The sequence below is a fragment of the Drosophila guanche genome, unplaced genomic scaffold (genome assembly GCF_900245975.1).
Source record: "Drosophila guanche unplaced genomic scaffold, DGUA_6, whole genome shotgun sequence".
Taxonomy (NCBI): Eukaryota; Metazoa; Arthropoda; class Insecta; order Diptera; family Drosophilidae; genus Drosophila; species Drosophila guanche.
This window is the reverse complement of record NW_022995743.1, coordinates 11,610,652-11,624,952: the sequence shown is the minus strand read 5'-3', so window position 1 is coordinate 11,624,952 and position 14,301 is coordinate 11,610,652. Positions and strand designations below refer to the sequence as shown.

Here is a 14,301-nt window from a genome sequence, read left to right as displayed (position 1 = left end):
ACCCGGCAACTACGCACTTTCAAAATACCAACATGTAAGGTTGCCAGAGAGTCTATTTATTTGCATTGTTATAGTTTTCGGTATATTTCTGGGGTATCAACTCCACGGTCATACACTTGCTTGCATATACGCGCGAATTATTTAATTAATTGTTGTTTTTTGATTGGTAATTGTTGTTCATGGGTTACAATGGGCGACATTCTCAGTGTAAGTTAAGATCCTACTACGTAAGAAGTTTGATTAACGCTGTACTTTTCAGAACTGTGATCTTTTCAAGAAGCTGGGGATCGACAGCTCCAACCAATGGCTTCTATACGACGAAAAGCTGGAGAAGTTCTTCAAATATCTGTCTGTGAGTATTACGGATGACAACATCCTGACAGAGCTGGAGGCACTGGAGCGCGATGAAATGCAGCAGGGTGCAATGTGGCTAAAAGGATCGGAACTGCAAATGAAGCAGCAGGAGATCGAAGCGGAAAATCCTGGTCTGCTCACCCACACGCAGCAGGATGTGGACGCTCTGACGGCGATGAGTGCAGCGATTGAAGAGGCAACCACCGATTATGCCAGGCTAATTGAGAACATGGTGTAAGTGCCACAGACTCCACGAAATGCTGTCGTATTTATTCAATCTTTTGCAGCAACTCCAAACACTCGATAAATAATAACCTGAGCGAGTTGGAATGTGCAGCCGCCGCACTGCAAACCACTGAAAAGAGTCTGTTGAGCGAGTGCCAAGAAAAGGCCAAGCAGCTGGAGGAGCTGCAGGCTGAGACCTGCAAGCTGAGCAGCGAGGCCAAGAAGGCGTTCATATCCCAGCCGATGCCGGCGCTCTTTATGCACCAACTGCCGCTGGAGCAGTACTTCCTCAAGTGTGACTCCTTCATGCAGTATTTCACGCTCTACATCAAGGAGAACTTCAAGATACAGGAGGCAAACGAGTTCAAGACCGCCGAAGTCAATATGCTGCACGAGAAGGGCAAGCTGGAGAGCCTAGAGCGGGGGTGGGTAAAGTCTGTATTGAGGAGAGACAAAAAACTAGCATAATTATCCTTGGTTGCAGCATACAGTATTATGCACTCGCCTTTATCAAGAAGAAGGCCAAGGCCAAGGCCACTCAGGCCATTATAGACCATCTGGATCTGGGGCAGATCCATTGCCTCAGCGCGGCAGAGATGGTGCGGGAAACGCACGAGCTGCAGCTGCTCAACGAACACCATCTGAAGAACATCCACGACACACTCATGAACGACGTGAGCAGCCTCGTCCAGCAGCACACCGAGCAGCGCATCGAGCTGGTTCTCTATGAAAACACAAAGGAAAAGTTGCAGCGGGCACTGCGACGGCGCGAAAGCGACCAGCAGCTGACCAAAATCATATCCGATGCCCTGTCCAATGCGGAGCTCGTTTGGATCATCATCCAGTTGGACTTGGAGAAGAAGCGCAACTCGCTGGACACCTCGGAGGCGCTTTGCAGCCAGGCCCAGGCCACGTGGCAGCGTGTGCAGGCAATGCGCTCGATTAATAGCAGCCATCGAGGCATTTGTTCGCAATTCTTGCAGGATATAGCCAGCCAGTTGTCGGCACACCTGGGCCACAACATACGCGCCGGCGAGGCCAAGAGCTGCCTCTACGAGTACGAAAAGTTTGGCCGTCTGCTGTCGTACGCTTTCCAGAGCATGCTCAACCGGAAGTCCACTGTCACGGCCCAGGATCAGCTGGCAGAACTGTGAGTAAACGAAACATTCCACTGCCAGGCGGAGTCTCTCATGCTGTTTACTTCTAGCAAGCGACTGGAGCACACCCTGAGCCCCTTTGTCTACGATTCGCCCGTGAAGCAGCCCATGCTGGACAAGGTTCGCTTCTTGTATCCCATCTACAGAGTCGCCCAGGAGCAGACGCGTCTCGATGAGATGATGCGACATCTGCGCACTGAATTCCAGGAGAACATTGTGGGGCGCATGGTAAGTGGCTGCCTCCTCCCACACAGTGGTTGCCATTGATTGCTTGATATTTGCAGGAGCGGGACAAGCTCTGGCGCTACAAAATGCTGCTATGGATCTGGTTCCTCAGGGAGCCGCAGCGCATGCTCTACGCCATCGAGGAGGTGAAGAAGGCAGCGGCCAAGGTGCCCGCTTTAACCACCAGCATGCGTCGTCCCGGCGGTGGACTGCAACGCAAATGATAAATGATAAATGATAAATGATAAATTCGATCAAAGCAAGTTCTATGTTTGTTAATGAATAAATTATTAATGTCTGCTCGAAAGGGGATGCTGTGCTGATTGAAGGGGCTCGCTGCCCTTACACGAAATCCACCAAGCAGACGCATTAATTGCCGGCAGCACGCGACAACGTTTCCAGGCGATTGCCATTCAAGTGCCGCCGAGCAGCAACAAGTGGAAACCATAAAACCCATGTCCTCTTGCACGCTTAACCTAGACCCATTCCGATGCCCATTCCAATTCCTGTTGGCTGGCAATTCGCGGGCCTCCCATTGGCCACGCGGCCATCGTGCGGGGGTTCGTGGCTCGTCTGCCGAATGGATTTCATGGCCTATAAAAGGACGAGCAGCCTTCGCCTGTTGGCTCATTCGATGTGCGTCTTGCGCGACAGATTTCTCTCTCAAATCCTTCGGTAATTGTTCAAGAACAGTGAAAGTGTCTGAAAGATAATTTAAATTGTGGAAAAATTAACCCACTGCTGGCTGGCTGTGTGCTCAAAGTTTAAGTTTAAAGCGACGCAAAAAGGAGTTCAGTGGATAATGATTTGCGAGTCATTGCGCATTGTTGTTGCTGTAATTTGAATTAATTTCAAATTTCTATGTAGCCCCCGAAGGCGCTTGGGCGTAGTGCAGGATAAATTCAAGTTTTCGGCTTGAATAAATGAAATTTAAGTTTGAAATTTGTGCTGTGATTATAAGGAAATTCAATTCCAGTCCACAATATGCAGCTGCTACTCCGCTCGAGTGTCTCTGTGCTCTTCCTGTTGCTGGCCAACTGCTTTAGCACACACAAAAATGCCAAGCGCATCGAGATCGACTCCTGGGAGGACCTCACCAAAGAGATTAGCTTCGATACAACCACCACGATGCTTGGCTTCAATGCCAGCGACACGCTCGACAACAAGATGTTTGAGCGAAGCAATGCCAGGGACTCGAAGCATCAGCAGCTGGGCCGCATGACGGAGAGCGAATTCAGCCAGATGCGTGTCTACAATGTGGGCGTGCTGATGGCCTCACACTTGGGTAAGTCACTAAGCTGGGCGCCTGCTGGTCATTCGATTGATTCGACAATGCACGGCCCACTGCAGATTCCCCATTCGATTTGGAACGCTGCGGACCGGCCGTGGACCTGGCCTTGGATCAAATAAACAAAGTCTTTCTGCGACCCCACAACATTACGCTGCTGAAAAAGAAGGCCAGGTGAGTGGACAGTGGCTGTCCATGGTCCTACCTACCACTTTTCTACCCCTCCGTCTGCAGTTATCCATCCTGCTCGGGCGCCCGTGCACCCGGACTGGCGGCAGACATGCACTTTCAGGACGACGTCATCGCCTTCATTGGACCAGCCTGTGCATTCGCCCTCGAGCCGGTGGCTCGTCTGGCCGCCTACTGGAACACCCCCATCATCACAGGCATGGGGGATCAGGTATGCGTAAGACAACGCCAGGCAATGCCGGACTGTAGCGTGTGGAGCGCGCACAGCACGCCGCTTTCAATAATGCGGAACTGGCTTAGTCCTCAGTCCTCAGTCCCCCCCAGTCCCATTCCCATTCCCATTCCAGTTTGAGGCAATCACATTTAGTCCTCTTAATTGTCGTACTCTTGACATTGGCAATTAAATGGGTTCGGGGCTTCCCGGCCATCGCTCAATGGGTCTTTAATTTGAATTTAAGTTTTGCTCTGCCATTTCCCTCCTTCCTGCTGCGCCAGCCACCTTCCTCGGAGGGTGAGCTGACGGTGACGTCTGGCATCCTGGGCAGAATACACAAGTGGAAGAACGAGAATACGGTAAGTGGATGAGGGTCCCAAGATCCGCGTGTTCCCTGCCATGGCAGAGTTTTATATTCGCTGTAGAACTTCCAGGGAATGTTCAAGGACAAGTCCAAGTATCCCACGCTCACGCGCATGTCCTACTGCCAGTGCAGGCTCATCCTGGTCTTTGCCAGCGTCTTTCGGCAGTTCAATTGGAAGCATGTGGCCCTGCTGGTGGACAGATCGGAGCTCTTCTCGTGGACCGTGGGCAAGAATCTCGAGTATGGCCTCAGGCAGGAGGGTTTGCTGAGCTTTGTCCGCGAACTAAATGGCAACGAGGAGGAGATTTATGAGAACTATCTAAGGGATGCCAGCATGTATGCCAGAGGTAGCTAATCTTCAAGCCGATTTTGCTCACAATTGATTGATCTTCCTCTCCGCTCAGTCGTCATATTATCGGTTCGTGGGGTTCTGGTGCGAAAGTTCATGCTGGCGGCCCACAGCCTGGGCATGACCAATGGCGAGTGGGTCTTCCTGGACGTGGAGATATTCCAGAGCGACTACTGGGGCGACAAGGGCTGGGAGCTGAAGGACGAGCACGATGCCCGTGCCCGCAAGGCATACGAGGCCCTGCTGCGAGTGAGTCTGCTGCAGCCGACGAGTCCCAAGTTCCAGGACTTTGCGGACAATGTCCGCGAGAATGCGCTCTACGACTACAACTACACTTTCGGCGAGGGCGAGGAGGTGAACTTCTTCATTGGCGCCTTCTACGATGGCGTCTACCTGCTGGGCATGGCCCTGAACGAAACGCTGACCGAAGGCGGCGACATCCGGGACGGGGTGAACATAACGCGACGCATGTGGAATCGCACCTTCGAGGGCATAACCGGACACGTGCGCATCGATGACAATGGCGATCGGGATGCGGATTACTCGATCTTGGACTTGGATCCCATCAATGGCAAATTTTCAGTCGTTGCACATTATTCCGGTGTACACAAGTGAGGACGAAGGGGACTTATCTTTTCGATGTACTCGAAACTTTTTCATTTTTGCAGGGAATATGCTGCGGTGCATGGCAAGAAGATCCACTGGCCGGGCGGAAGGGAGGAGCCGCCGCCGGATGTGCCGCCCTGTGGCTTTCTGGGCAATTCCCCAGACTGTCATGACAATGGTATGGCCCCAGTCCTTGTGCAGCGTTTTACTTCTGATTAATCTCTCCCCTTGCAGAGTCCACCATTATGTACTCCATATTTGGATTGTTCCTCTTCCTGGGTCTCGTTTTTCTCGTGATTTGCCTGCTGCAAAAGTAAGACTCTAATCTCCATTGGCCCGTCTGTCGTAGCCTATAGCGATCTCCCCTTTTTTCTGGCAGGCAAATGAAGCTGAGCAAGGAGCTGAACAACATGTCCTGGCGCGTAAGACCTGACGATGTGCTCATCGAAATGGGCGGCATGTTCGGCTCCAAGGGCGGCTTGCAGCGCCTGGATGTGGAGAACATTTCGCTGCAGCAGTTTGGCATCCATTCCGGTCGCGCCTCCATAGCCAGCTTCACGTCGCTGCCGCCTCAGGTGTACACCACGATTGGCCAGTTCAAGGGCGAGCGCGTGGCCATCAAGAAGGTGAACGTGAAGAAGGTGGAGCTGACGCCGCAGCTGCTGTGGGAGATCAAGCAAGCGCGCGATGTGAGCCACGAGAACACGGTGCGGTTCGTGGGCGCCTGCATTGATCTGCCCCGTCCCACGGTGCTCATTCTCACGGAGTATTGCTCGCGCGGCAGCCTGAAGGATGTGCTGGAGAACGAGGCCATCGAGCTGGACTGGAACTTTCGCATGTCCCTCATCCACGACATTGTCAAGGGCATGAGCTATCTGCACAACAGCGATGTGGCGGCACATGGCAAGCTGCGTTCCTGCAACTGCCTTATCGACGGTCGGTTTGTGCTCAAAATATCGGACTTTGGTCTGGCCACACTAACCACACCATCGGACTTTGTGCGAGATCAGAATTACTATTTGAGTGAGTGCATTCCATAGCTTGCCCTTTCTCCCTCTTGAGCATGCTATCCCTGCCATTCCAGAGCTCCTCTGGATCGCACCGGAACTGCTGCCTCTGACCTCCATTCCTGGCTGCTGTCCGGCCACGCAACGCGGCGATGTCTACTCGTTTGGCATTATTCTGGAGGAGATTGTGAACCGTGGCGGCCCCTACCAGGAGGCGCGACAGCAAATGGACGTGCACACCATCCTGCACAAGGTGCGGCAGTGCAATGGATTTCGGCCGCTCATCAGGGAGCGAGAGTGTCCACCGGATCTGCTGGAGCTCATGGAAAAGTGCTGGGCGGACAACCAGGAGGAGCGGCCCGCCTTCTCCACGATCCGCAGCAACATACGCACCATCATGAAGTGAGTATCCAGCAGAGCAGCCAATATCCAAGTTAAATCTTAATCCGCATTGCAGGGGCTTCTGCGAGAATCTGATGGATGATCTGCTGAATCGCATGGAGCAGTATGCCAACAATCTGGAGAGCCTCGTGGAGGAGAAAACGCGCCAGCTGAGCCTCGAGAAGCAGCGCACGGAGGAGCTGCTGTACCAGATACTGCCGCGACCCGTGGCCCAGCAGCTGATGGCCGGGGATCTGGTGGAGCCGGAGGAGTTCAGCAGCGTCACCATTTACTTCAGCGACATTGTGGGCTTCACGGAGCTGTGCGCCCGCAGCAGCCCCATGGATGTGGTCAACTTCCTGAACGATCTTTACAGCACCTTTGACCGGATCATCGGTTTCTATGATGTCTATAAAGTGGAGACAATTGGCGACGCCTACCTGGTGGTGTCCGGGCTGCCCGAGCCCAATGGAGACAAGCACGCTCGGGAGATCGCCCTGATGGCCCTGGACATACTGCAGGCCGTCAGCTCCTTCAACCTGAGGCACAAGCCGGAGTACAAGATCCAGATTCGTATTGGCATGCACTCGGGTTCCGTCTGTGCTGGCGTTGTGGGCAAGAAGATGCCCCACTACTGTCTGTTCGGGGACACCGTGAACACAGCCTCGCGCATGGAGAGCACCGGCCAGCCCGGCAAGATCCACGTGTCATCCGCCACCAAAGCGATTCTGGACAAGTTCGGTACCTTCCAGATGGAGCAGCGCGGCGATGTGGAACTCAAGGGCAAGGGCACAATGACCACATACTGGCTGAATAGCACCAGCGAGGCGGATGCTCGCCCTCCGACACCACAAATCCTGAGCACCGACGAAGTACCATTCCCTCTGCTATTTGCAGGCATGGGCAAGTGAAGCTGGCCACATCCATAATCTATGATCTCCAATGTATCAGTATTATCTACATTTTATCTGCAAATAAAATAAACAAAAGTACAAAGCACTCTCAAAGAAGAAGTTGTGGTGTGGAACGCAATTAACAGCACTCTCTCTTACGATCCACTTGGCTATTACCTGTGGATAACAGCGCTGCTCTCTCTTACGATCCATTCGCTTTGACTTGAGTAAAGTGGATCGTAAGAGAGCACTGTTATCCACATTTAATATTTAATTGAGTCGTTTCCATAGTTTCGAGACTTTATCCTTTCGAAACTTTGTGAAAGTCCTTGCTGTAACCATTTGAAAAGCTCTAGCAAATGTTTCTACCCTGCAATCTGTAACCAGGACAAGTAATCTAAACAAACAACCCCCAGAAAACTCAATGCCATCAGCTGTTCGTTCGGGCTGCAGGAGGCTGAGCTTTCCCTGTGGGTTGGTGGATGGTTGAGTGGGTTGGAAATATGTATTTGCGCAGAGTCGAGGAAAACGGAATTGTCACAAAAACAAAATTTGATAAAAAGAGGAATAGACCGAAAGTTACTAAAGCGGAAGAACGAAGAAAATTTAATTTAAAAATGTGCGACCAGCATCCGGAGGAGCTTTAGCTCAAGGACGTTCGTTTCGCTGGCAGTCATGTAGATGCAGGAGGTGTCTACACCCATGCAGGAGCACCCGAACACACACACACACACACACACAAGCATAGAGATAGAATAAATAGTGAACCGCGTAGCGTAGCAACCGCACAACCTGTAGCCAGCAAGTCCGAGAATGAAGGTGCTGCGACTGCGAATGGCAAAGCTAATGCTGCTGGGCGTCCTCCTGGTCAATCTGATATTCCTGTACTACACTTGGAACACGCTACTGTGGCGCCGCATCAGCCGTGTGCTGGCTGGTGGCGATGAGTCGGAGCCAAAGGCACCCAAGCTGACGCCCAAGGAGAAGGTGCGCAACGCCAACAAGCACATAAGGAAGAGCATCACCATCGTCTTCTACGGACACTACAACTTTGAGCAGGATCTGCGGGCGAGCATTGACAGCATACTGGATGTGATACCCAATATGCCCATACTGGTGCTCCAGGAGGGCGGCAGCGAGTACGCCTATCCGCCGCTGAACTACGAAAGAAATCTCACCGCTGGCGAGGATCAGACTGTGACCTTCCTGAGTCTGGCCTTTGATGTGCGACGCACGCGACAGGAACTCGATCCGCTGGCCGCCATTCACACCAAGTACGCCCTCCTCATGCCCGACAGTGTGCGGCTGAACAGCAAGAATCTGCTCCAGAAGATCCTCCGCGAGATCAACACCATCGGCGTGGCTGGGGCACAGGCGCAGGCACAGCCCAAGGAGCAGCGTGTGGCCGTTCCCCCGGAGGAGATGGTGCGCCGCATGGTGCTGGTGCCCTTTGCGGGGAATCTTAAGTCCTACAGCAGCTGCGCTCGCATGAGAATGGATCTGCCCAACTGGACGCTCGAGATAGTGGCCACAAATGATAGTCGGCGCTGCGATTTGGTGGGTATTACTTGCAGCTACTGCTGATCCATGCACTGACATTGGTTCTGTGTTTCCTTTAGTTTCTGCAAAAGCACGCGATCCTGTTGGATGTGGCAGCGCTGGCGGCAATGCCCGAACCTTTCTCCCTGCCATTTCCAGAGATGCTGTACATGCAGGCAAAGATTGCCAATTTGTCGGTGAGTAAACCCGTTCAACACTTACCAATTCTACTTTGTGTTGATTGTCGTTGCAGACCACCGTCTTTGCACATGCCTTCCAGGAGGGCAGGCGCCTCTTTGCCTCGTTCCACACCAAGCAGCGACGCATGGATCTGCGCCGTCGCCAGTTCAAGGAGATGTACAAGCGGCTGCAGATCAAGCGAATCGTGCGCAGGGCTTACACGTTGCTCGGCAAGCCGCCGTCCAGAGAGAACAGCTGGCAGCTGCACCAAGGCGTGCTGGATGCACAGTTTTCCAGCTCGAATGTGTCGCTGCCGCTGGTCACGGACATCGATCTGTTTGGCTGCGAGCGCACCACAAAGTCCTGCATCGGCACCGTGTACAACAATCGGCCGTTCTACTCGTATCTGGACAAGCACACGCCGCCCTGCTGCCTGGACAAGCTGCGTACGACCTTCAACCATGTGCTGGAGGAGTTCGAGAACGTGGGCATACGCTACTGGCTGGACAACAATGCGCTGAAGAGCGCTGTGGAGACGAATGCCATCTCACCGGATGCCTACGACATTGACATCAGCTTCAATGTCCAGGACCTGGAGCGCTCCAATGCCATGAAGAAGTCACAGAGCAAGCCGTATGTGGACAACGAAGGCTTCTACTGGATCAAGGCCACCGATGGACACTACTTTCGCGTGCAATTCTCGAAGCCCAACCAGGTGGGCGTCAATCTGCTGCCCTACGAGATCAAAGGCGCTGAGGTGCGGGCCAGCGGCTTCTTTGGCTGGAAGGCAAGCACCTTTGCGGCTGACTTTCTACATCCCATGTCCACGGTGCTGTTTCTCGGCAAGAGCGTCATGTGCCCCAACAATGTGCTCGAGTATCTCGAGGCCAAGCACATCAAAGTGCAGTCCCAAGACCTGGCCATGGATGATTAGAGAATAACTCCCTGTACTCTAGTCTAGTCACAATTTAGTTGAGGCTTAGCATAGATCATGGCTGAAGGCCGAAAACTTTCACATGGATTTGATTAACGATTTATGTTCAAGTTTTTATATCTCTATTGTACAATTTTTGTGATGTTTTTGTATTGTTTCAGATGTTCCTTTCAGTTGGTTGTTAGCTAATTTGGGTATGATCTTTGGTAGATCTTTGCATAGAACGTAAAACTAACTTAAGTCTTTCGTACTACGAATATTTTTAAAACCAACACAAAACTCTCTATACTTGAACTATTTTAAAGTGAAAATATACAATCAGAATCGACGCGAGACCCGGATTTGCAGGGAGAATTAAGCCACACAAAGTGCTGGCCGTGTGGGGCAAAGTGGTAACTCCCCTGGACATAAAAGGCAGATGTTGAAGATGTTCAAGACTGCGAGAGACGCAATCCTCAATGGAGAACATCGGAGACTGCTTGGTTTTGCTTTACAATTGGCATAAATTTACTTTTAAATAAACTTTTATTATACTTGCACTTCGATCGCTGGTTGTGCATTATAATTACAATAATAGCTGGATTAAACCATGTACCACTTGGCTGAAACTACAAGGTTTGCTGCCGCAGGCATTTCACATATCGCACTGGAAGTTCTGGCAGATAAACGGCCACCAAGAACATTGCCGGACCGAATAATATCATGCACAACAGCCAGTAGAGCAAGCCGATAAATGTAATGGTGTCCATATAGAATAAACGAGGATCGAAGGTTGCTTAGATGAATGTTTTGTGTGTATAATTGTAAATTAATAACTAATATCACTAAGAGTCCGTTGTCTCTGTGCGAGCACTTGTATGCCTGTAGAGGTGCACGCTCCGATGTTTTTTAATTGATTAACAGAATTCTTAAGCTGCAGGTCACTTTAGATGATGATGGCTTATCCAACGTATTGGCCAACGTATGGGCTTCAGGCGCGCCACCTAAAAATAAAGAATAAATTAGCTATTGGTCGAATTGTAAGCTTTATTTTGCGGCTCCTACAGCGTGCTGTTTCCTGCCCTGTTTGACGTTAACTGGTCCAGTTTGTACCCCACAAAGTTGTACATTTTAGGTGGCAAATCAACATTTTCAGCTGTTACTGATGCCCGTACACCCCGCAAAACCAACAAGTTCAGAGTTTCACTTCACGACTCAGAACTTTGAGCCAGAAGCGTGACTGCTGATATTCAAACCTCATACAATGTTCAATGCAAAGCCAGATCTGTGACAACACAAAGACCAGCCAGAAAACGTTAAGCGATTGTGTTTTAATTTCAATTTCAATTGAACATTTTGATGGTTCATTGCGCCACACAATGGCAGGCATTGAACGTTTATCAGTGGTCCAAAAAATGGCATTGCAATGGGTATATAATGTAAATAAGAATAAAGCTATGTACAAGCAGTGAGACGTGGAAGGGAAAAGATAAAGCAAATGAGTGTGGAGTACTTTTATAACAGCCCTGGAAAGCCCTATAAGTGTCTAAGAAGTTTCTCGCACATCTAAGAACTCTTCAACTGCGGAAATTAAAACACTCTTTGCATACGCCAAAACTTACATGATATAAAAATAATTATCGCTGTCCTTGCGCTTGGCATTGCAGTGATTTGGATTTGGATTGGACGAGGAACTGCTCTCCGTGTGCTGGCTGCTGCAGTTCCAGTTACGGCCCCAGCGATTGGGTGTGACATTCTGCCCAGTCTGCTGCTGATGATTTGCGAGATTGTTGTCCTTGTTGGAGCCAGCGAAGAATGACTTTACGCTATCCATGATGCGACTCTCTGTTGCTTCCTTTTTGTGGATCGCTTGGAAGTGTTTGTATATGTCGAGCCTCCGCAGAAACAGTCGAAAAATGATAAAGCTAAAAATACACACGCATAAACAACACCATTAATTATTTATTTTGACTGAAATCTTGTTTTTTTTTTAGTGGGCTGGCTCGTGGTGCGACTCTGCCAGCGCTGTCTCCAAGCGTTTGGTATTCAATTGTTTGTTTTATTTTTTCGGGTGTCGTACGATCTAAATTGATTAAATTTATGATGCAGCTGAACAACAAGTTGGGGCTTGATAAGATTTAAATCAAACATTTAAAGTAACCATTTTGTGGGTACACAATTTGTGACTGTCTGTTCACTGTTTTTTATAGCAAACACAACGAAAAAATAAAAAACATTTTAATAGGCTGTTCAAACAAAGTTCGATAAAATGGGAAACATTAAGCGGAAAGTGCGTCTTAACTTAAATTCGAGCCGTAGCTAGTAGCTACATCTACATACACACATAAATACATACATATGTAGATATGTACGTATTTGTCTATGCATACTTATAGTGTCGATCGGTACATATTATCAATTAGCAGTTCAAAACAGTTCACTGGCGGCACTGATAGCCTTATCAAGAGTGCCCAAAATGGCAGACACACGCGGAATCCATGGGAAATGGTTTGCTTGGTCAGCTAAATAGTTATTGGGTTAGTTGAATGGGGCAAGATTACTGAATGGATGTCCATGGAGACGAGACTGATAAAGACGAGGTCAAGGCATTTATGGGCTATCAGCAGACCTACCTCACACACTCAATTGCCGATAAAAACTTGTGGCTAGCTGGATCTTTGACTTCGATTTCAATTGCTTTGACACTAGATCGCCCTGGACTTTACTGCCAGCTGAGAAACTAAAGCACACCTCGAATGGAACCAACTACACGACAGCGAACCGCTTTGCACAACGTCTGAATAAATTGTGCCGTGTGCCGCTTCGATTCGACTGATAAGTTCATTTCTAAAATTTCAGTGCTGCCGCTTGTTTGCTTTGGTGATCAGCTGCTGCGAGATTTTCTAGTTTGTTGTGATCGTTGTTTCGTTGTAGTATGCACGTATGTAAATGTACATAAGCACTAATCTTTTGGTTAACTTTACATGGCCATCCTACGACATGTATGAAAAACACCTTGTAACAAAACTTCCGTCTTGCCGCATTTTGTTCGCACACTCAAGATCACCTTTTTGTGAGCTCTCTGTCTCTCTCTTTGGCTTTTTTTGTGATCTGCATGCATTGATAGGAATCACACATACATCCATAGGTGTTCACACACAATTTTAATAATTTATTGCTTGTGGACTTTAAACTTTCGTATGTATGTACATATGTATATTACATCTGATGAATCTATGTAAATTCCACTACTGTGGATGCTAAGTGCACACCCTACACAATTGCACACACTGATTTTAATAGAAATTCAATCAAAACCATTCACTGACCTAATAAACCTAATAATTAAATATTTGCATATATTTTATGTATGGATCTGTTATCAAAACAAAGTTAGCGGCAGATATACATATGTACATAAATGGAAATCGATTGGTGTTAATAAAAATACCAAATATTGACATGATCGATACACATTGGAAACACGGAATACCAAAACAGATGGCGCAAAAACTCAAAGCTTATTACATCTTCGTGGCCATCAATGTAAATTCTGTTAAAATTTAAATCATTTCGCTTGGTATCGTTGTCAGTGTAAACTTCTCACCACACCCTTTGTTTGCCTGTTAATAAGTGAGCTGGACTGTTGCATTTTAGCACCATTAATACCAAAAAATTGTCAACAAGAACGGGAATAGCAAGCAATTTTGGGTTCCCTGGACAGGCTGTGTAAATAAAAGGACGGTGCCTGGGCTCAGCCATCAGCAGTTGCTTCCAAAAATTCTCAGATCGACAACAGATTAAGATGCGTCTGAATATTCTCGCGCTCATGGGCGTAATCTGTCTGGCCTTCGCCTTTGGTCAGGATCGGGCGGATCTTCTGGATTTGGCTGATCAAGGATCCGTCCATGCCGTCAACGGCAATCGCGAGGTTCGCAATCATCATTATGATTCTCATCATGATCCTCATTATGATCCTGATCATGGTCATTATAGTCATCATTATGAGCATCATGATAGCCATCATGATCCCCATCATCATTATGGCCACTAAGGTCGATAGTGGCGTACCGCTTTCACACACTCACATATATTTGTCATAAAAGAAAGCATATTCTTTAATAAAAATAAAGTTTGGACTTAATACTACAGCGTTAGAGGATTAGTTTGGGGCAGATAGGGCCTACGGACTGTTGCAGCAGACTGAATGCATTTGAATACTGCTGCACTCATCCAACGAGGCAAAGGAACTGCTACAAGATTGAATCAATATTTGGGTTCTTGACTTTCTATTTGTGTTTAATATTTCAAACATATGTATATGTGATTTTTATGAATTTATTTCAAAAGTCTTCACTGGGTCATTCAACTTCCAGTATTTTACACAAAAAAGGTATAAAGTATGTAAAATAAATAT

General features: G+C 48.8%; 5 protein-coding genes across 6 annotated transcripts; 3 read left to right on the top strand and 2 right to left on the bottom strand.

The window, feature by feature from the left end:
* Positions 1-94: 94 nt before the first annotated feature.
* On the top strand, positions 95-2,224 carry LOC117578435 (augmin complex subunit dgt3). Its single transcript, XM_034263957.1, has 6 exons — positions 95-207; positions 260-588; positions 642-1,004; positions 1,064-1,729; positions 1,787-1,964; positions 2,021-2,224. The coding sequence occupies exons 1-6, from the start codon at positions 190-192 to the stop codon at positions 2,183-2,185; spliced, it is 1,719 nt and encodes a 572-aa protein (XP_034119848.1). The 5' UTR covers positions 95-189; the 3' UTR covers positions 2,186-2,224.
* A 721-nt stretch (positions 2,225-2,945) lies between these two features.
* Positions 2,946-7,351, top strand: LOC117592561 (atrial natriuretic peptide receptor 1). Its single transcript, XM_034286436.1, has 11 exons — positions 2,946-3,246; positions 3,312-3,423; positions 3,484-3,649; positions 3,934-4,011; positions 4,087-4,363; positions 4,421-4,976; positions 5,034-5,149; positions 5,206-5,284; positions 5,351-5,994; positions 6,056-6,380; positions 6,436-7,351. Exons 1-11 carry the CDS (start codon positions 2,946-2,948, stop codon positions 7,268-7,270), a joined length of 3,489 nt encoding a protein of 1,162 aa, XP_034142327.1. The 3' UTR covers positions 7,271-7,351.
* A 714-nt stretch (positions 7,352-8,065) lies between these two features.
* Positions 8,066-10,073, top strand: LOC117592663 (fukutin-related protein). Its single transcript, XM_034286647.1, has 3 exons — positions 8,066-8,809; positions 8,872-8,988; positions 9,045-10,073. The coding sequence occupies exons 1-3, from the start codon at positions 8,066-8,068 to the stop codon at positions 9,903-9,905; spliced, it is 1,722 nt and encodes a 573-aa protein (XP_034142538.1). The 3' UTR covers positions 9,906-10,073.
* A 338-nt stretch (positions 10,074-10,411) lies between these two features.
* Positions 10,412-10,693, bottom strand: LOC117580287. The gene has a single exon (XM_034266804.1). The coding sequence runs from the start codon at positions 10,652-10,654 to the stop codon at positions 10,514-10,516; it is 141 nt and encodes a 46-aa protein (XP_034122695.1). The 5' UTR covers positions 10,655-10,693; the 3' UTR covers positions 10,412-10,513.
* Positions 10,694-10,770: 77 nt separating this feature from the next.
* On the bottom strand, positions 10,771-13,266 carry LOC117580186. 2 transcript variants are annotated; one of them, XM_034266674.1, is made up of 3 exons: positions 13,214-13,266; positions 11,507-11,809; positions 10,771-10,888 (listed from the first exon to the last, which is right to left on the bottom strand). In XM_034266674.1, the coding sequence occupies exons 2-3, from the start codon at positions 11,716-11,718 to the stop codon at positions 10,876-10,878; spliced, it is 225 nt and encodes a 74-aa protein (XP_034122565.1). In that variant the 5' UTR covers positions 11,719-11,809; positions 13,214-13,266; the 3' UTR covers positions 10,771-10,875. The 2 variants fall into 2 exon arrangements, with proteins under 2 accessions (XP_034122565.1, XP_034122480.1); XM_034266589.1 differs by lacking the exon at positions 13,214-13,266 and adding an exon at positions 12,518-12,821.
* Between the last annotated feature and the right edge of the window lie 1,035 nt (positions 13,267-14,301).

Excerpts from the sequence above, each read along its gene's own strand:
- LOC117578435 (XM_034263957.1), top strand. Across the intron at positions 589-641 it reads AGGCTAATTGAGAACATGGT|CAACTCCAAACACTCGATAA; the intron begins GTAAGTGCCACA and ends AATCTTTTGCAG. Across the intron at positions 1,965-2,020 it reads AGAACATTGTGGGGCGCATG|GAGCGGGACAAGCTCTGGCG; the intron begins GTAAGTGGCTGC and ends TGATATTTGCAG.
- LOC117592561 (XM_034286436.1), top strand. The coding sequence starts at position 2,946 with ATGCAGCTGCTACTCCGCTCGAGTGTCTCTGTGCTCTTCCTGTTGCTG. Across the intron at positions 3,650-3,933 it reads TCACAGGCATGGGGGATCAG|CCACCTTCCTCGGAGGGTGA; the intron begins GTATGCGTAAGA and ends CTGCTGCGCCAG. Across the intron at positions 4,012-4,086 it reads AGTGGAAGAACGAGAATACG|GGAATGTTCAAGGACAAGTC; the intron begins GTAAGTGGATGA and ends TAGAACTTCCAG.
- LOC117592663 (XM_034286647.1), top strand. The coding sequence starts at position 8,066 with ATGAAGGTGCTGCGACTGCGAATGGCAAAGCTAATGCTGCTGGGCGTC. Across the intron at positions 8,810-8,871 it reads ATAGTCGGCGCTGCGATTTG|TTTCTGCAAAAGCACGCGAT; the intron begins GTGGGTATTACT and ends TGTTTCCTTTAG. Across the intron at positions 8,989-9,044 it reads CAAAGATTGCCAATTTGTCG|ACCACCGTCTTTGCACATGC; the intron begins GTGAGTAAACCC and ends TTGTCGTTGCAG.
- LOC117580287 (XM_034266804.1), bottom strand. The coding sequence starts at position 10,654 with ATGGACACCATTACATTTATCGGCTTGCTCTACTGGCTGTTGTGCATG.
- LOC117580186 (XM_034266674.1), bottom strand. The coding sequence starts at position 11,718 with ATGGATAGCGTAAAGTCATTCTTCGCTGGCTCCAACAAGGACAACAAT.